The sequence below is a fragment of the Geotrypetes seraphini genome, chromosome 2, assembly GCF_902459505.1.
Source record: "Geotrypetes seraphini chromosome 2, aGeoSer1.1, whole genome shotgun sequence".
In the NCBI taxonomy this organism is placed as follows: Eukaryota; Metazoa; Chordata; class Amphibia; order Gymnophiona; family Dermophiidae; genus Geotrypetes; species Geotrypetes seraphini.
This window is the reverse complement of record NC_047085.1, coordinates 291,673,526-291,694,897: the sequence shown is the minus strand read 5'-3', so window position 1 is coordinate 291,694,897 and position 21,372 is coordinate 291,673,526. Positions and strand designations below refer to the sequence as shown.

The 21,372-nt window shown below is 45.9% G+C and overlaps 1 protein-coding gene across 1 annotated transcript in view; it reads left to right on the top strand.

Annotated features, from left to right (window-relative positions):
- The first annotated feature begins 692 nt into the window (after positions 1 to 692).
- The window catches only part of DAP (death associated protein), a 75,944-nt gene continuing 55,264 nt past the window's right edge, over positions 693 to 21,372 (top strand). The window contains exon 1 of the mRNA XM_033929831.1: positions 693 to 859. Coding sequence (XP_033785722.1) covers positions 805 to 859 — 55 coding nt within the window. The 5' untranslated portion in view covers positions 693 to 804. The remainder of the gene's footprint in view (positions 860 to 21,372) is intronic.

The window sequence follows — 21,372 nt, the reverse complement described above, 5'->3', positions numbered from 1 at the left end:
GCCTAAGGACCTGATTAGCCCAGACGCTTAAGGCCCCTCCTGTAGGAGGGGTCTTAGGCTCCTTGTCCAACCAGAATGTTAGGCCCATCTCCCAGTGCATTTTGGGATGTACTGGGAGTGGCCTAAGATTCCGATTGGCCAGATCCCCTTGGCCCCTCCCAGTTGCCTAAGGCCCCTCCTACAGGTCAAGAACACAAGGGAAAGAGAGGGTGAGATGTTGGGCCCAGGGAGAGGGCAACAAAGCAGGCAGCGAGAGAAAGCAAACTTAAGGCTAAGTTTATCAATGGGGGGACCTGAAGCAGATGCTCTTTTAACCACTGTTAAAAGCAGCCCCGGTTGAAGCAAAAAGGCAGGGAGTCGCCTTCCTCGCTTGTGGAGAAAGGGAAGTAATACGTTCGACAGTGTTCTGGGTTGGAAAGCTGGCAGAAAATAAGCCTTGCCAAATAAAGCATAGGTTGTGTCAAGTTGTCCACGTAAACTCAGGCTGCCTAAAAAAAAAAAAAATCTTCCTGATGCGCGCAAGACAGTGATTTTGTTATAACAACGTTAGTAGCCACACCAATAACTTTCGGAGTTCCACACCAAAGCCCAACCCAAGAACGAGGTCTGCACGCGCCTCAGCCAGTCAGCTCTCGGAGGAGGAGGGGATGATGTCACGCGGCGGCGCTGGGTGTGAGCGGCTGCAAAAAGGCCACGTTGCAGAGCTGGCGGCGGTGGGGGCGGAGCCTGTGCCGCTGATGTGTTTAGAGCGCGGAACGTTCGCTGTGTATTATTTCGAGACCTCGTGTTTTAGAAGGGAACGCTATGTCATCTCCTCCAAACGATAAACCAGGAACCAAAGCCGGCCACCCTCCTGCTGGTACGGCACGCCTTGCCAGCTTCTTTTGTCTCTGATCGCAGGGGACGAGGAAGAGAGTGTGTAGGATGAAAGAAAGAACGCTAGGAATGCGCATTGCGTGCTGTGTCAAATGTGTTTACCGTGGCAATAATTGTGGCTGTCAAGTGTTGTCGTGATTGCATTGGGAAGGGAAAGTCCCTGTAGTTTGGACTTTGTTGTGTTTTCCGGGTTGGATGATTAGCATAACCTGGTTAGTAGTATGGGTTTCTGTAAACTCACCAGTACTGAAGGAAACTTAAAAGGGTTTCTGGCTTATTTCATAACTTTATTTGCATACAGTTGGGAGGAGCTAAGTTGACAAACAATTTTTATTATATCTTTGTGTTTACTGTATGATTTTGATTATTGATTGCGCTCACTTTGAGACCCCTAGCGTAATGTAGATAACAAAATATCTTCATTCTTTGTAACCCATTAATATTTGTGGATTTAAAAATAAAATCGTTTTGGTTACTAGTGTAGCATATATGGCCAGTTTATGATTCAAACAGCACTGCTTTTGGCCTAGTCCTGTGATTACTGCCCGTGGGAAAACGTGTATTATATAGGGTTGTCGCGTGGATCATTTTTGAGGAGAAGGGGTAGTAGTCGCATAGAAGTGTGCAGTCTTGCAAAAATCTTGGTTTATATAAATGACAGACTGTCTGGAGAGTTTGGTCTCTTACGTTTTTGCTCTTATAATGCCCCACGGAAATTATGGTTAGATCAAAAAGATATTCTTTCTGTGTTATGGTGAAACACCCTTATATGATGGGTCTTAGCAAAAACTAGCTCGTTCTCTAGTTAGGGAAATCCCACTTCTGTTTGTGGTGGTTTTTTAAAGTCTACACGTGCATGATTTCCAATGAACTTTTATGAATTGAGAAATTACTTTTGATTCACCTTAAAAATGTTATTTCAAGAGCAGTAACTATTTTTATTGAAACTGGAGGAGAAGTTTATAAGAAGGAAAGTTACTGTGTAGGCTTTTCTGACCAGGGTTCTTTTCCTGGCCTAAAATTGAAAACCTAATTTAATTAAAAACTGTATTGGTATTGATTGTTTTTGAGGCATGTATCTAGGTCTTTATCCATTTCTGCATGTTCATATAAGCATAGCCTCAATTCAAACTCTTTTTCTTTAAATAATTTACTAAATCTAAAATTTTTTAAAACTTGTTTTTTTTCTGAAGAGCAGGGGCCATCACAGGAGGAAGAGATGTTTTTCTCATACCCTGTTTGATTTACAGCTTGGTTAAAATTTGTCCTTATAGGAGCTATATATCATCATGTGTAGTTGTCTGAACTGTTTTCTGTAAACCATTCCTCACTTGCTGTTCTAGTTATCATATGAAAGCCCTTGGCCAGGGGCTACTGAAGATAGCTCCTTCCAAAACTTGGTTCAGATACAGGTTAGTTCTAACTGCTAGATGCAATGTTGTGTGGTGGCAGAGATTTCCCTTTTACTCATTCCCTGTGAGTGTTCATTTGACAGCATCCCCAGTCTGGCTATTCCAAGGAGACAATCTGACTTCCCAATAGTCTGGAATTAAGTCTGATGCTGGGCAGACCTTTTGGTCTGTGCCCCAAAATTGGCAGAGATGAAGATAAAGTATACCAGTATTTAATCTTGAAGTGGAACCTGTGCAGAGTGCCAGATTCAACTCTGGCACCTTGTTAGGCAGGTTGGATGGACCAGTCAGATCTTTGTTTTCTGACATTTATGATGTTGCTATGTAAACACTTAAGAATATATGTAAAAAAATGATCTTATTCTGCATGTTGGTCTTCTAACAAGGCGTACAGCATAATGAGTCACCAGACCTTTGCCAAGCCTTAAGGTGGTTTTGTTTCTCTTTAATTAAAATAATTTCGGGAAAGATACTGGATTCAGATTACACATGTTTTGTACTCTTGATTATGGCAGATATTAACATAGATATAGGTTTTGGGGCAGGGCTGGCCCATCCATTAGGCAAGACTAGCTGCTGCTTAGGACAGCAGCTTGGCAGAGGGAAGGGGGGCACAAAAGAGCAATTGCAGTCAAAAAATAGGTCTTTAATGGCACATACTCAATGATGTGTCAGTGTGTATTTTTTACCTATAGGGAAAATGGGTAGCTGTCAAAAAGCCTATTTAGCCAAATTATTCTGGGGGAGGTGGCATTAGTGTGATCATAAATGTTGGGAGGGGGACAAGGGTGAAAGTTTACATAGGGTGCTCAATAGTATTGGGCCAATATTTTGCATTGGTCATGATTGGGAATTCTTTTCATGCAGCCCAGTATCAAAAGTTAATTGGTATAAATTGTGCAACATTGCTGTGCTCACAAAATAAATAATGTAAGAAATGTTCAGGTGATACACGCGCCCTACTAGGTCTTATTTTCGGGGAAACACAGTATACATATGCTTCCTCTAATTTTATATCTATATAATAAAATGCTAAGCTCGCATGCGCACTCTTACCCCCATGTTCCCTGTTTCCTGATCTGTCGGGCTGTGGTCAGCAGAGTGCGCATGTGCGCTAAGGAGCATGAAAGGTGGTGCGGAGCGGCGTCTGCTAGGAGGAGGGCTTCACGGAACGGCGCTGGCGGCGGCTGCTGGGAGGAGGGCTTTGAGATGAGGTGGCTGTCGGCTTTGGGCGCTGTCGACGCCTGCAGGCCGCGGTGGCTTGAGGCAGCTGTCGGCGGAGGGCAGACGTGAGAGGAGGTAAGGGGTGCTGCTGGACAGAGGAAGAGGTGCAGACGACGGAGGGGGGGGGCAGAAAAAGGAAGGGAGGCATACTGCTGGACAGGGGGGAGCAGGGATGGACAGAGGAAGAGGTGCTGATGGGCAGGGGGGGCAGAAAAAGGAAGGGAGGCATACTGCTGGACAGGGGGAGCAGGAAAGGGGTGTTGATGGACAGGGGAGAAGGTGCTGATGGACAGGGGGGAAAGAAAAAGGAAGGGAGGCCTACTGCTGGACAAGGGGAGCAGGAAAGAGGTGCTGATGGACAGGGGAAGAGGTGCTGATAGATGGAGGGGGGGAGAAAAAGGAAGGGAGGCCTACTGCTGGACAGGGGGAGCAGGAAAGATGTGCTAATGGATGGGAGGGGGAAGAAAAAGGAAGGGAGGCCTACTGCTGGACAGGGGGAGCAGGAAAGAGGTGCTGCTGGACAGGGGAAGAGGTGCTGATGGACAGGGGGGTGGAAAAAAAAGGAAGGGAGGCCTACTGCTGTTCAGGGGGAGCAGGAAAGAGGTGATGATGGACAGGGGGAGGTAAAACAAAGGGAGAAGGGCTGCTTCTGGATAAGGGGAGCAGTGAAGGGGTGGTGGTGGACACAAGGGAGGTAAAAGGAAGGGAGAATGGACAGGGGGAGCAGGCAAGGGGTGGTGGTGGACAGACAAGGAAAAAGAAAGACAGAAATACAGAAAGCGGCTAAGGAGAGAGAGAGAAAGAAATAAAGACAGACACACACACATATTCTAGCACCCGTTAATGTAACAGGGCTATAAGACTATATATATTAGAGGAAGCATATGTATACATATATATATATATAATTAGAGGAAGCATATGTATACTGTGTTTCCCCAAAAATAAGACCTACCCCCAAAATAAGCCCTAGTCCCGGGATTTGCCGGCAGTTTCCCTTCGCTCCTTCCCATCCCTTGTGCAGCAGGACCTTTTGAGAGAGCACCCCATCCCCCCCTCTCCACGAGCTCCCGCACCTGCCATGCAGCCGAATCCCCATCCCTCCCTCCCATTGGAACCCGGCCGCAAGCACTACTTACCTCCCTAAGCAGCGTCGGGCCGGCAGCACTCTTAACAGGCTGCTTCGGGTTTGCCCGCCTGTGAATTCACTCTGCCGCGTTACTGATGATGTCATCAGTAACGCAGCAGAGTTCACAGGCGGACAATGCCAAAGCAGCCTGTTAGAGTACTGCCGGCCCGACACTGCTTAGGGAGGTAATTAGGGCTCGCTGCCGGGTTCCGATGGGAGGGAGGGAAGGATAGAAGCTGGGCAAGGGTCCTGCTGCACGAGGGATGGGAGGGAGGGGAGGAAAGATGCTGCACATGTTGGGGAGAGAAAGGAAAGAGGAAGAATTGGGGTGAAGAAGAAGAAGGGAGAGATGATCAAGTACATACCCGAAAATAAGACCTAGTGCCTTTTTTGGGCCTAAAATTAATATGACACTGTCTTATTTTCGGGGAAACAAGGTATGTGTATACTATAGATATATTTAAATTAAAAAAAAAATCAGCCTAAGAGATTAAAAAAGTCAGCTCAAGTAATAATCAACTTGACAATCTTCACAATAAGCAAGTGGCTTCCTCGGAGATCACAAAAACAGCAACGCAGACATAGCACAATGACCATTGTACGTTTTGCATATTGTGAAGACTGGCAAGTTGATTATTACTTGAGCTAACTTTTTAAATCTCTTAGGATTTTTTATTATTATTTGCATACGAGGTTAGCTTCACTGGCTTCCTTTAAATATATTTGTGATGTCTGTGTTGCTGTTTTTAAGTGATTTCTGAGGAAGCCACTGGCAGACTTGTGACCTCTCAAATAGGATTAGTTTCCTAGTGTTGAAGATTTTTCAGAACCACCTGGTGGAGTTTTAGACAGCCTCTTACCCAGCATACTTCTCCTTTCCCTGTGTATGGCTCTAGTTACAGTATCTTCTGGTGCATGGCTTCGTCATGCTTTGTGCTCTTTATTCTTACTGAGACCATCAATCCTCTGCTGAAATGTTGGTGCATGGCACAGCTGTAGTGCTTTGTAAACATGGATTAGCCATAAATAGCATCATATAAATAGAATCATAATCTACTGCTGGCGTTCTTGTACTTATTCATTGCCTTTGTGAATTTATAGGGGCATTGATAACACCAAAATTTAGTTGGTGGTTCGCAGTTATGTCTAATTGTTTCATGGGGCGCACTTAGGATGCAGTCCTTGTATCATTCTGAGCTGCTGAAACGTAACCTTGAAAATCAGGATTGCAGTTGGTAACATTTTTATTTGTTTAAGAACGTAAGAGTTGATCTACTGGATCAGACCATCCAGCTCAGTATCCAGTTTCCAGCAGTGGCCAGTCCAGGTCACATGTACTTGGCAGCGTCCAAAAGAGTAGTATGATTCTATGCTATCTAATCTCGTGGATAAGCAGTGGCTTTTCACAGGTCTGTGGTTTATGGACTGTTCCTCCAGGACTTTCCCCAAATATTATTTAAATCCAGCTATAGTACCTGAATATAATGTATGTAAACTGCTTTGGTTGTAGCCACAGAAAGGCGGTATATCCAATTCATGACCTTATACCCTGTCATAATTCCTTTTATCACTTGCTCTGACAATGAGTTCCAGAGTTCTAACTATATTGTACATTGAGTGAAAAAATATTTATCCTATTTTAATATGCTACTGTGTAACTTCATTATATATCCTCTAGTCTGTTTTCTGTTTCAGAAAGTATAATCATAAGAACATAAGAATTGCCACTGCTGGGTCAGACCAGTGATCCATCGTTTCACATCCAAGATTTTATAGACTTTTTCTTATCTCCCTTTAGCCATTTCTTCTCCAAGCTGAAGAACCCTGTCCTCTTTAGCCTTTCTTCATATAAGAGTCCTTCCATCCCTTTAATCATTTTATTTGCCCTTCTTTGTATCTGTTCCAGTTCCACTAAATCATTTTTTAAGATGCAATGACCAGAATTGCACACAGTACTCAATATGTGGTCTCTCCACAGAGAACTAGAAAGGCATTAGGATGTTCTCTTTTATTTTCTTTTGCTTTCCTATTATTTCCTAACATTCTGTTTTCTTTTTCTGGCAACAGCTGCTGTAAAATAGAACAAAAGATTTCAATATATTGTCCACAATAATACCTAAATCCTTTAACAATCTGTTACACTTTTAGATTAGAAACATAGAAACATAGAAAGATGACGGCAGATAAGGGCCATATAGCCCATCAAGTCTGCCCACACTATTTACCCACCCTCTTAAGTCTTCTGACCCCTTAAGTATAATTGTAATTATACTGCCACTCTACTGACCCGCTCATTCAAGTCCTAGTGACCCTATCCCTTGGCATGACCCCGTAGGGATCCCACATGGGTATCCCATTTGTTCTTGAAGTCTGGGATGCTGCGTGCCTCGACCACCTGCACTGAAAGCTTGTTCCAATGCTCGATCACTCTCTCCGTGAAGAAGTACTTCCTTGCGTCTCCACGAAACTTCCCTCCCCTGAGTTTGAGCGGATGTCCTCTTGTGGTCGAGGGTCCCCTGAGAAGAAAGATATCCTCTTCCACCTCGACCCGTCCCGTGATGTACTTAAATGTCTCAATCATGTCTCCCCTCTCCCTACGCTCTTCAAGAGTGTAGAGCTGCAATTTGCTCAGTCTTTCCTCGTACGGGAGACCCTTTAGCCCCGAGACCATCCTGGTGGCCATCCGCTGAACCGACTCAATTCTGAGCACATCCTTACGGTAATGTGGCCTCCAGAATTGCACACAGTACTCCAGATGAGGTCTCACCATGGCTCTGTACAATGGCATCATGACTTCAGGTTTCCTGTTGACGAAGCTTCTCTTGATACAACCTATCATCTGCCGTGCTTTAGATGAAGCCTTCTCCACTTGAGTGGCTGCTTTCATGTCAGCACTGATGATTACTCCTAAGTCTCGTTCTGCCGTAGTCCTGGTTAAAGTTTCTCCATTCAGGGTGTAAGTTCTGCAAGGATTTCCGTTACCGAGATGCATGACCTTACATTTCTTGGCGTTAAAGCCCAGCTGCCACATCAAGGACCAACTTTCTAAAGTATGCAGGTCTTGCTCCATAGCATCTTGTAGATTATGGCAGTTTACTATATTGCATAGTTTGGCGTCATCAGCGAATAAGGTTACTTTGCCTTGAAGCCCTTGAGTCAGATCCCCAATGAATATGTTGAAGAGGAGTGGGCCCAGGACCGAACCCTGTGGCACTCCGCTAGTCACCTCTGACATTTTAGAGCGGGTACCGTTAACTACCACCCTCTGAAGTCTGCCATTAAGCCAATCTTTAACCCATGCAGTTAGAGTCTCTCCTAATCCCATCGATTTCATCTTGTTCAGCAGCCTGCGGTGTGGGACGCTGTCGAACGCTTTGCTGAAGTCCAGGTACACAACGTCCAAGGACTCTCCTGAGTCCAGTCTTCTTGTTACCCAGTCAAAGAAGTTGATTAGATTTGACTGGCATGACCTACCCTTGGTGAATCCATGTTGGCTGGGATCCCGGAGATTTCCCTCGTTCAGGATCGTATCTAATTTATACTTAATTAGTGTTTCCATGAGTTTACACACTATTGAGGTGAGGCTTACCGGTCTATAGTTTGCAGCCTCAGCCTTGCAACCCTTTTTATGTAGAGGAATGACGTTGGCTGTTTTCCAATCTAACGGAACTTTCCCCATACTTAGTGAGAGATTGAAGAGCACTGCTAACGGTTCCGCCAGAACATCTCTCAATTCTCTGAGCACTCTTGGGTGTAAATTGTCTGGTCCCATGGCCTTGTTTACCTTTAGCCTTGCCAGTTCGTTGTAAACGTCCCCAGGTGTGAACTCAAAATTCTGAAACGGGTCATCCACGTCTTGTTTTATCATCAACTGTGGTCCGTGTCCCGGTGCTTCGCAGGTGAAGACTGAGCAGAAATATTCATTTAGTAGTTCTGCTTTTTCTGTATCCGCCACCGTGTAGTTCCCGTCCGGTTGTCTAAGGCGTACTATACCGTCTGTATTCCTTTTCCTATCACTGATATACCTAAAGAAGGATTTGTCCCCTTTTTTAATGTTCTTTGCCAGAGTTTCTTCCACTCGAAGTTTGGCCTCCCTAACTGCTGTTTTGACCGTTGCAGATCTGGTCTTATATTCTACTTTAGTTTCTCTTCTCTGCGTACGTTTGTAGGAAAGAAATGCTTTTTTCTTTTCCTTAATGAGGTGCGAGATCTCTTCAGTGAACCATTGGGGTTTGTTGTTTCTTTGTCGTTTATCTACTGATTTTATGTAGCGATTAGTTGCTTCGTGTATGGATGATTTTAGGTACGACCACATAGTTTCCACATTGCTGGTCCCTGCATGGTCCTGCAGCATCTGATGAACGAAATCCCCCATGCGTGCGAAGTCGGTGCCCCGGAATTGGAGCACCTTTGTTTTTGTAATTGATTTAGGGGATCCTTTCCCAAGGTTGAACCATACCATGTTATGATCGCTGGAGGCTAGCGTATCTCCTACCGAGACCTCTGAGACGCTTTCCCCGTTGGTGAGTACCAGGTCTAGGATCGCCTGGGCTCTAGTGGGTTCCGTTATCATCTGTCTGAGATGTACTCCTTTTATGGAGGTCAAAAGCCTCCTGCTGCTGCTGGTTGTTGCTGAAAATGTGTTCCAGTCTGCATCAGGTATGTTGAAGTCCCCTAGCAGTACAGTGTCGCCCCGTAGAGTTATATTCTCTATGTCTTCAATTAATTCTGCATCCATGTCTTCCGGTTGTCTTGGAGGTCTGTATACCACTCCAAGATACAGGCATTTTTTGCCACCTCTTGCCAGGTTTACCCAGAGGGATTCCCCGGTATACTTGACATCAGTGATCCTGGTGGTTTTGATGTCCTCTTTAATGTATAGTGCTACCCCTCCACCTAACCTGCCCTTTCTGTCCTGACGAAGTAAATTGTACCCCGGTATAGCCATATCCCACCCATGTGCGTCTGTGAACCAAGTCTCGGATATTGCCACCACGTCCAGGTTGGCATCCCTTATTTCAGTTTCCAGTTCTAGAATTTTATTGCCTAAACTGTGTGCATTAACATACATGGCCTCCACACTTTGTGTTTGCTGAGTCCCTGTAAGGCTATTCCTGACTGAGTCTGTGTGGCTCCTAGAGAACTGTTTGCATATTGGGTCCTTACCTCGGAAACAGAGTGTCGACTCGTCCCATCAGGATAGTTCCTTTCCACACCAGTATATGAGTAGGTCCCCTCCCCCAACTTACCTAGTTTAAAGCCCTGCGAATCAGGCGGGCTAGTCGGTGTCCGAAGACGTTCTTACCTCTGCTGGTCAAATGGAGTCCGTCTGGTCCCTGTAGTCCCTGCAGCGCCTCTCTATGATCCAGGAATCCGAAGTTCATATCTCGACACCATCCTTGTAGCCATTCGTTCGTTCTCCGGATGCATTCATCTCTGGCTCTTCCCTTGCCTCTAACTGGGAGGATTGATGAGAAGACTACCTGCGCACTTGCCTGCTTCAGCCTCTCACCCAAGGCTCCGAAGTCTCTGGTGATGGTCTCCGGGGTGTTCCTGGCAGTGTCATTCGTACCTATATGGATAAGAAGCATAGGAAAATGGTCATGAGGTGTAAGTAGTTTAACCTTGAGTTCTCGACCAAATCGCCTCCAACTATCCCTCTTCCCATCCACCATGTTGATCCATGCGACCTTTTCATCCTTCACAGATATCACAAAAGAGGAAACCACACATTTTTTTCTCCTCTTCCAAACTCACCACCTGTTCCTCCGATCCATCATTTCCCATCTACTGACCACTATCTTTCCTACTATCATCCCTGCTACCTGCCAAATCCTCAACCTATCCCTCTCAACTTAGACTGTACCTGACACCTTCAAACACTCCATAGTTAAGCCACTCCTCAAAAAACCTTTGGTTGGCTCTACCTGCACCTCCAATTATTGTCCCGTCTCTCTTCTCCCTTTCTTATCCAAGCTACTTAACCATGCTGTTTGCCATCATTGTCTTGATTTTCTTTCATCTCTAAGCTATTTGTGACCCCCTTCAATCAGGTTTTTGCCCTCTCCATTCTATAGAAACTGCCCTTGCTAGTCTCCAATGACCTGCTCCTTGCCACATCCAAAGGCCACTACTCCGTCCTCATTCTCAATCTATTTGCAAGGGGGGGGCAGCGGCCACAATTATGACTGCTAAACTTATCACAGCAGGGAGATCCCTTGCCATGATAAGCTCAGCGTCCATGTCTACTTACAATGTAGGCCTGCATTTTGCGGGCCTACATTGTACGCATCTCCCACTGGCTTAGGGAGATGTGCACAGCCACCTAGGTCCGCCTAAGGCTACTTCTGGGCCAGTCCACACCTAGCCTTAGGTGAGCTTAAGCGGTCTTGCATGCCTTCCTAGTCTCCCGGAGGCACCTCCAATGTAGGCGGCCTGCCTCGGGAGTTTAAAAAAAAAAAAAAGTGCATCCCGATTGGCTGGTTAGACAGCGGTAGGACGCCTACCGCCACCTACAATTGGGATGCCATTTATAGAATCCGGACCTTAGTATATACTCTGGAAGATCCTCCTCTGTTACCATTCCATTATCGGTCGGTGTACTTCGGGGCTCTGTCCTGGGACCTCTTCTTTTTTTCCATCTATACTTCTTTCTTTGACACTCTAATCTCCTCCCATGGCTTCCGGTACTATCTCTATGCTGATGACTCTCAAATCTACCTCTCTGTGCTTAAAATTTCTACAACAGTCCAGGTCCAAGTCTTGGCCTGCCTCTCTGACATTGGTACATGGATGTCTTGCAGCCATCTAAAATTAAGCATGGCCAAGACTGAACTATATATCTTTCCTCCTAAACCTACCTCTCTTCTATCTACTTTCTCTGTGTCGGTGGATAACACTCTCATCCTCCCTTTCTTGGCTCACAACCTTGAGATCACTTTGACTCATCTGTCCTTTTCTTCGCATATCCAACAAACTGCCAAAACTTGTTGTTTCTTTCTATAAAATGTTGCTAAAATCCTGGGATATTACCCGTCCATCCAGAATGACACACCTATCTACTAGAAAAGATATGAGCAAAGTAAGAACCTAATCTCTTTTTCCAGGGCCACCTTATGCATTTCCTGTATTTCTCCCCTTCACTTTTTGCCCTACATCTATCTTTAGCATTAACTTTTAATATTCATCTTTCTTCAATTTTTCTGATTCCTTCGCAAATCTATTTGATTTTTCGATGTCTTCCCTTCCCATCTATCCATGTTCAACGTCTTTTCCCTCTCTCTGCCCTTCCCCTCTTCTCCATCCATGTGTACCATCTCCTTCCACTTTCTTCTCTCCTATTCCTATCAAACAGCATTTCTTCCATCTCTCTTCCTTTCCCCTCCCCTCCCATTCCTGTGCAGCATCTCATCCCTCTTTCTCCCCCTCTGGCCTGACATCTTCTCTCCTTCCCTTCCGTCTTTCCCCCTCTGTGGTCAGGCATCTCTGTCCTTCCCTTCTTCCTCTCACCTACCTAGGTCTGGAATCTCTCTCTTCTCCTTTCCTTCCCTGGTCTAGCATCTCTTTCCTCCCCCTCCCCCCCCAGTAGTCCGACATCTCTCCTTCCATTTCTCCCTTCTTATGATCTGGTATATATCCTCTCCTTCCCTTCCCTCCTCCCTTACGTGGTCTGGCATCTCTGTCCTTTACTCCCCCATACCTGGAATCTCTTTCCTACTTTCCTTCCCCCTCCAGTAGTCCATCATCTCTCCTTTCCTTTTCCTCCTTTCTGTGGTGTGGTATCTCTTTCCTTCCCTGGTCTGGCATCTCTCCCCCCCCTCCCACTGTAGTCCAACATCTCTCTCCTTCCTGTCCCCCCTCCAGTAGTCTTTCCCTTTCTTCCTTGTGGTCTGGTATCTCCTTTCCTTCCCTCCTCCTCCCTACCGTGGTCTAGCATCTGTGTCCTCCCTTTCCTCCGGAGGTCTGGCCCTCTTTCTTTCCTTCCCATTCCTGCTGTCCAGGATCTCTTTCTAACCCTCCTCCCCCCCTCCAATGATCTGGTGCTTGCTCACCCTTTTCCTTCCTGGCAGCTGCTCTTTTCACTCTTCAGGCCACCAGCAGCATGAATTCAGTAACCATACTGCCTTGGGCAGCCTGGAAGCTTTCCATATGCTATTGCTTCCTGCCTATGTGAGGAGAGGAAGCAGTAGCAGAGAGAAAGCTTCCGATCTAACAAAGGCAGAATATTTACTACTTTCACTTTTCAAGTCACCAACAGCATGAATGAGCGGCTGCTGGGAAGGAGAAGCATTGGATTCCATGAGGGGGATGGAGCCTTGGACAGCTCCGTGGGCCGCCATTGGCTTGTGGGCCTTGCATTGAAGACTACTGGTCTAGTGATACATGGTTTATTTCCGCTGGCATTATCGCCTATTCATGTAAAAGTAAATCTTCAGGATAATGCTATAATAAATTGTACCTACCTAATGCTGTTATAAGCAATCACAGAAAAGATTATTATAAGAATTGTAATAAATTATTAGGACTGTATATCACCTAAAATTTTTAATCGCACAATTAATCACATTAGAGTGCTCCCTGGAGAGTGCAATATAGAGATAGCAGATGTAAATTCTCAAAATTGACATATTTCAATTACTAAAGAAAAAATAAATCATTTATCTTGCCTTTGTCTGGTTATTTTCTTTCTAATCTTCTCATTCTCTGACTTGATGCTGTTTTTATGTGCTCACAGCACAGTTCTGTGCTGTCAACTGTTTCTAAGGCCTCCTCCCTATTCACTATTTATTTTTTCTCCATCAGCTCTATTTGGGGGAGGGGGGCAACGGCATCAGTAGCTTTCTGGAAGAGGGCACAGGCATTAGCAGCTCTCCGGAGGGAGGGGTTAGTGGGACAAATAGCTCTTTGGGGGGAGAATAGGGGGACAGTGGCACCAACGGTTTTCTGGTGAGGGGGGAGAGACCAACTATTCTGAGGTGGAGGGTGGTCAGAGGGAGTAGGTCTGATGTTAGACCTACTGGAGGGGTTGCCCTAGTTACTCTCCTCCCTGTCCCCTTCCCATCCACCAAATGCCCTTCCATCTGGTAGCTCTCCTTCTCCACCACCCCCAGGTCCACTATCTCTCCCTTTCTCTTCTCCACTGCCCAATGCCCTCCTAACTAGCATTTCTTAGTTTTAAGTCAAGAAGGTTTATTTTTATTTTTTGGGGGGGGTCAAGCAGGGCAGCTCCAAGGGACCCATGGAAGTGGGCTGTCCTTCTCTTTTCACTCCCTAGTCTGAAGCCCTCCTGCCTCACCTTTAAAAATTCAAGTGGATTGCTGGTGCTGAGTTGTCCTCAAGTGCTGCCAGCAGTCTCTTCGGAGCTCTTCCTCTGTAATAGACTGACTCTAAATGCTACTTCCTGTTTCTGGTTCAGCAAGCTGTGGCAGAGGTAGAGCTCTGAGGAGGCCACCAGCAGTGCTTGAGAATCGCTGCAGCTCCGGCTGTTCTGCCCTTAACAGCCTTATGCCAGTTTTAATATAGCTCTAAGATGTATTAATGCTATTCCCACTTCCTAGAACTTTAGTACTGTAGTTATTTCCTATCATTATATTCTTGTACGCCATATCCAGAGGGGCGCTCTCTACTGTTAGCAATTTCCATAAATCCACAGGCAGTGGCTGCATAGAGGGGCATCCAGCCCTCATTGTTTGACTGGTGTACGTAGGCACCATTCTGTACCAGAAATTGCCATATTAAACTTCTCATTGTAAGACTGGTGCAGTGCTTTCAGCCCATCCACAGTGCCATTGATGTCTGCTCCAGCAGCATCTTCATCTTTGCTTGATCCCACAACTGAGTAAGTGGCCATAAACAAGGCCCCCCTGTGAGCAACTGTCCCACAGCAGTCAGGCCACCACAACTCCACGGCTTGGCCTTTCTCTGAGCTGACCCAGCGGCTCAGCTCCTGGCACTTCTGCCAAGTTGAGTCTGAGTGGGATCAGTTGTATCCATCTTTCCGAGTCTTTACCTTGCCTGGCAAAGAGGAGAGGGACCAGGGCCTGTAACTGCACCCTAACAGCAGAGGCAGGGCCTAGGCAATCCCCTTGAATTTTCAAAGGCGAGGCAGAGGGGTGGAAAAAGGGAAGGACACCACTCGTGTCCTTTCCTCCTTCAATGCCCTGCTTGACATCCCTTCCCCCTGCCAGCGTTAGGTGAGTTCAAGTAGTGCATGGAACTGTTAATTGGGGGGGGGGGGGGGTCAAGCACGGCATGGAACCATTAAACAACTTGTTAATTGTACAGCCTTAATTATTATGTGAGGAAGAGGGTTTCCACTTCTTGAGGAACTGGACAACATTTTGGGGCAAGAGCAAGCTCTTCAGGAGAGATGGACTGCACCTGAGCGCGGCGGGGACTAGGCTTCTAGCAAACAACATCAGGAAAGGAATAGAACAGGCTTTAAACTAAGAAGAAGGGGAAATCCGACAGTCGACCAAGTGTCGACGATTCAGAAGAAGGTATCCCGCAAAGATACTAAGAGGGAAAATTGCTGGGAAGAAACAACAGGCAAAACACAGGAGTTCACTGACCTAGAAGAGGATTGTAGCACAAGAGAAGAAAATAAAGAACGAAGCACAGAGAAAGGAAATGAAAACAAAAGCATACCAGGATTTAAATCGCATATATACTAATGCAAGGAGCCTAAGGAACAAAATGGGGGAATTAGAAGTCATGGCCCAAACTGAGAATCTAGACATCATTGGGGTCTCCAAAACATGGTGGAATGAAGAAAACAAATGGGATACAGCACTGCCGCGGTACAAACTCTTATCGCCAGGTCAGGTCAGAAAGGAGGAGGAATAGCCCTATACATAAAAGAAAGCATATACTCTACCAGAGTGGACACAGCAGCGACGACCAACAAAATAGAATCGCTATGGGTTAAAATACCAGGAAGGAAAGGGCCCGAGATAAAGATGGGCCTGTACTATCGTCCACCTGGGCAAACCGAAGCTATCGATGAATAAATGGAAGCCAAGATGAAGCGGGAATGCAAAAGTGGTAAAACGATTATTATGGGAGACTTCAACTATCCCGGGATAGACTGGAGTCTTGGAAACTCAAAATGCGCTAGGGAGACCGGATTCCTGGATGCTATACAGGATTGCTTCATGGAGCAGCTTGTCAGAGAACCGACGAGAGGGGACACCACTCTGGATCTACCGTATTTTCACGTAGATAACGCGCACCTGTGTAAAACGCGCACATGGGTATAGCGCGCGAAAACACAAATTTATGTACAGAAATTTTTATATACCGCGCACACCCGTATACTGCGCATGCTGCCTGACTCTCCTTTCGCTCGCCCCGACTCTCCTCTGGAGACCCCGACTCTCTTTTCGCCCGCCCCGACTCTCCTTTCCCCCTTGAAGTCCTGTCCCTACCCTGAAAGCCTGATGCCCCCCCCGCCATCCGATTCACCCCCCCGCAGGACCGCTCACACTGAAGGACCGCTCGCACCTCCACAGCCTCCCCCCCTCCCCCATGGAGAAGCTGTCTACCTTGTTTCCGGATGCTAGCGAGCCCAGCTGTTTCCTCTGCCGGCGGTCCCGCCCCTTCTCTGAGCCCTGCTGCGCTGCTTTTTCTTCCAGCGGTCCCGCCCTTTCTCTGACGTCAGAGAAAGGGCGGGACCGCCTGAAGAGGAAGCAGCGCAGCACAGGGCTCTGAGAAGGGGCAGGACTGCCGGCAGAGGAAGCAGCTGGGCTGGCATCCGGAAACAAGGTAGACAGCTTCTCCATGGGGGAGGGGGGGAGGCTGTGGGGGTGCGAGCAGTCCTTCGGGTGGGGGTGCGAGCGGTCCTTCGGGGTGGGAGTGCGAGCGCTCCTTCCAGGTGATGAATCGGGCGTTGGGGGGGAACTATGTAAAAAAAATTTGTACAACGCGCAAGGGTATGCGCGGTTTGTAAAAACCACGTATAACGCGTGCGTTATATGTGAGAAAATACGGTAATTCTAAATGGGCTAGGAGGACTGCAAAGGAAGTGGAAGTAGTGGGACCGCTGGGAAATAGCGATTATAATATGATCAAGTTCAAAGTTGAAGTACGAACACCGAAGGGAAAGAGAACCACAGCGACAACTTTTAACTTCAAGAAAGGAAACTACGAATCAACAAGGGCAATGGTAAGGAAGAAACTTAGGAACAGCTCAAAGAAATGGCAGACTATAGAGCAAGCCTGGTCTTTATTCAAGGACATGGTGAGCGAGGCACAAAATCTGTATTCAGATTCAGAAAAGGGTGCAAAAAGAGTTGAACAAAAGACCCGGCATGGATAACTAAAGAAGTGAAGAAAGCAATAAGTGATAAGAAAAATTCATTCAGGAAATGGGAAAAAGGGCAAAACCGAGGAGAACTGGAAAGAGCACAGGGAGTATCAAAAAGAATGTCACCTTGTGGTTAGAAAAGCCAAAAGAGAATATGAAGAGAGGCTAGCCAGGGAAGCACAAAATTTCAAACCGTTCTTCAGATATGTTAAAGGGAAGCAGCCGGCTAGGGAGGAAGTGGGACCGCTGGATGACGGACACAGGAAGGTAGTGGTGAAGGAAGAGAAAGAAGTGACAGAAAGACTAAACATGTTCTTTTCGTCTGTATTTACAAAAGAGGACCATCCAACATACCGGAACCTGAGCAAATCTTCAAAGGAGACCAAGCAGAAAAATTAACATCAATGGAAGTAAGCCTCGAAGATGTATATAGGCAGATATAAAAATTAAAAACTGACAAATTGCCGGGCCCGGACGGAATCCACCCTAGGGTTCTGAAAGAACTAAAGGAGGAAATAATGGGACTACTACAGCAAGTTTGTAATCTATCCTTGAAAACAGGAGTTATCCTGGAGGATTGGAAGATAGCCAATGTTACGCCCATCTTTAAAAAGGGATCAAGAGGTGACCCGGGGAACTACAGACCAGTAAGTCTGACCTCGGTTCCGGGGAAAATAGCGGAAGCACTGATAAAAGGCTGCATCAATGAGCATCTAGAAAGAAATCAGCTTCTGATAACAAGCCAACATGGCTATGCAAGGGAAGATTGTGCCTAACGAACTTATTGCACTTCTTTGAAGGATGGACAAAGGGGACCCCATAGACATCATATACTTAGATTTCCAAAAAGCCTTTGACAAGGTACCCCATGAACACCTACTTCGGAAACTGAAGAACCATGGGGTGGAAGGAGACGTACATAGATGGATCAGGAATTGGTTGGCGGGTAGGAAGCAGAGGATAGGAGTGAAGGGCCGCTACTTGGACTGGAGGAGGGTCATGAGTGGTGTTCCGCAGGGGTCGGTGCTTGGACCGCTGCTATTCAATGTATTTATAAATGATCTAGAAACAGAGACGAAGTGCGAAATAATAAAATTCGCAGACGACACCAAACTATTTAGTGGGGCTAGGACTAAAGAGGTTTTCAAAGATTTACAAAGGGACCTGAACAAACTAGGAGAGTGGGCGATGAGATGGCAGATGAAGTTTAATGTAGAGAAATGCAATCCAGTCGGGTTTTCAGGATTTCCCCAATGAATATTCATGAGATCTATTTGCATGCACTGCTTTCATTGTATGCTAATAGATCTCATGCATATTCATTGGGGAAATCCTGAAAACTTGACTGAATTGCGGCCCTCAAGGAGAGACTTTGACACTCCTGATTTAGAGGCATGAAAAGATTACCCCCTTTTTGTTTTTAATCATATTTATTAAAGTTTCAAAAATACAAGTAAGAGAACAAATAACATTACAAAAACAGCAATAAAGAAACAAAGCTTACAATCAAAACAATAGCATAATAAACAAGATCCTCCTCCTTCCCCCCCCCCCCGAGCTTTGATTACAGGATCAATCAAAAAAATCAACTCATGACATACTGATTAAAATATGACTGTGGGTATGTGGTGGTCTCAAACTCAAACCCATTGCAGGGCTACATTTTGGATTTTTAGGTACTTGGAGGGACACATAAAAAAATAGTTAATATCTTATTAAAGAAATGACAACTTTGCATGAGGCAAGCACTTACACATCCAAAATGTGGATTATCTGAAATTATCAGAAGCAATTATTTTCAGCTATACACAGCTGAAAGCAGTGCAATGTGCAGAAAGTGAAAAACTATCAAAGTATCAACTGCAAAAGACAAGATTTAATTCTTGTAATATAATGTGTTTATAGAATCTCAGTGTTTATAGAATCTCAGTGTAGGCAGTACAGGCAAAAAACTGTAACAAAATTCAAGAAAACCTTGAGATAAGCACAGATGATCCCTGCTAGCCAAGAAGGTCAAGCCACAGTTATCTATTTTCTGTGGTACACAAAATGCAGAAAATTGAGTAGGCCAAATTTGTTTCTGGTTCTTGTGTGGCTTTACAGTTTGTTTGTATCACAAACCGGAAACGTGAGCTAGAGAGTTGCAGGGGACAGAAATCAAATCCACCTCCGCCTGTCCCTGCAAGTAATATCTTCCATCCTCACCCGTCCTCATAAACTTCAGAGGTAGTTATTTTATTTAATTATGCTACTGAACTAAAGGCTGTGGTAGAGGCCCATTTACAAGTAAGCAAAAATACTGTGCCGCTTGGCAAATTGTGTGCCGCTTGGCAAATGCTCCGATGCCCATTCAGTTCCTGTGGCCATCAGAGCATTTACCACGCCAGCCCATGCTGCCAGCAATTGTAAAAGAGGGGGTTTGTTAATTTGGAAATATTAATTGGAAAGATGGAATATTTTTTAAATGGATCTCTGCCAGATCCTCTAATGTAAATATAAATAGTCCAGCTAATGAGGACCCTCATACTATGTCAGCTGAAGATTTCCTCTGAAGATAGCCAAAAATCCCTTTTACCAAGCTTGGAAGGCAGCAGCAACATCTCTAAGCCACAGATGCTGGCATGTCAGTGGCTCAAGAATGCTGCCAATGACTGCTATACTTGTAGAAGGAAGTTCTGGCTATCTTTGGAGGAGGTCTTCAGCTGGTGGTGCTTGGGGATCTCCATCCACTGCAAGGGTCAGCAAGTAAGTAAGAACATAAGAACATAAGAAGTTGCCTCCGCTGAGGCAGACCATAGGTCCATCCTGCCCAGCGGTCCGCTCCCGCGGCGGCCCATCAGGCCCATCGCCTGAGTAGTGGTCTATACCTATCTATACCCTTCAATCCCTTTTTCTTCTAGGAATCTATCCAAACTTTCTTCAATACTGGAGAAATAAAACCAGAAATGAATTTCCTTTTCTGTTGAACATAATGCAAAGACATCCGTTATATTCATTTCCCAAAGCTAACATATTTCAGTTAATAAATTCCTTTTTTAACCTTTGTTGTCTGGAGGCTTATTTTTCCATCAAGTTGCTTTCAGTTTTCTTTTTTCTGCTTTCCTATCCTGCAAATTCTTCTTCAAGCGGTTGCTGTCCATTGGTACCTCCTACTATGGTACAGCATTTCTCTCTTTCCTCCTCCCATTGTACAAGATCCTCCCTCCCTGCTATCCTGGATCGTTCTCCCTTTTCCTCCTCCCCACTCCTGCACAGCATTTCTTCCTCCCTCCTCCACTCCTCTCTCTCTCTCACTATCCACCATCTCTTTTTCACTCATTCCCTCCCTTGATACAAAGGGAGAGAGAGAGAGAGAGAGAGCAATCCAAGGTGCATCTCTCCCACATACAACATTTCTCCTTCTCTCATCCTCCGGACCATGAGCAGCATCTTTCACCCCTGCCCACCATTTCTTCTTCTATAACCCCTCTCCAGCAATATGCCACATCTTTCCCTCCATTCCCTCCAATACCATGTCCAACATTCCTCCCTCTTGCATTCCTTTCAATCTATTCCACTGTTCTCCAACACCATATCCAATATTTTGCCCTCTCATCTTTATCTCCCCCATTCATCTCTACCTTAATCCTCTCCCACCACCATGTCCAACAATTCTCTCCCTCCCTATACCCAATACTTCTCTTTCTTCCTTTCCCCATGTGCACCATCTTTTCCCTCTCGCATACCCATGCCCATCAATTCTCCCTTTCTATTCCCTCCCGCACTTCAGCATCTCTTTCCCTCCTTCCATTGTCACAAGTTTGTGCTCCCACATTCCTTCCTTCCTTCCAACCTTTGCCCTAGGTTTATGCCTCTGTCATGTCCCAATGTGCTCCCTCCCTCTCCCTCCATTTTTGTCCATAAGTTCATGCCCCCTCCTTCCTTTCTTTGTCTCAGCGCACATGCGAGTTCCCACCCAAGGGTGTGTACCAGAGCCATCCAAGCAGCCCTCTTTCCTGCCTTCCAGCCACACTTATTTCTTAATAAAGCCATGAGCAGGGGTTCCTACACACTGCACGTTACTGACTGGGAAGCCTTCCCTCTGATGTCGGAGGCATAGCTTCTGGGTCAACTGTGGGCAGCTTGTAAGAAACATTAGACTTAGGGCACTGGTCTTTGACCTAAGGGTCACTGTGGAAGCAGACTGCTGGGCACGATGGACCATTGGTCTGATCCAGCAGCAGCAATTCTTATGTTCTTATATTATCCCAGGACAAGCAGGCAGCATATTCTTAACGCATGGGTGACGTCACCGACGGAGCCCCGGTACAGACACTTTTAACTAGAAAGTTCTAGTTGGCCGCACCGCGCATGCGCGAGTGCCTTCCCGCCCGACGGAGGAGTGCGTGGTCCCCAGTTTCTTCGTTTCCGCGGAGTGAAGAAGACAC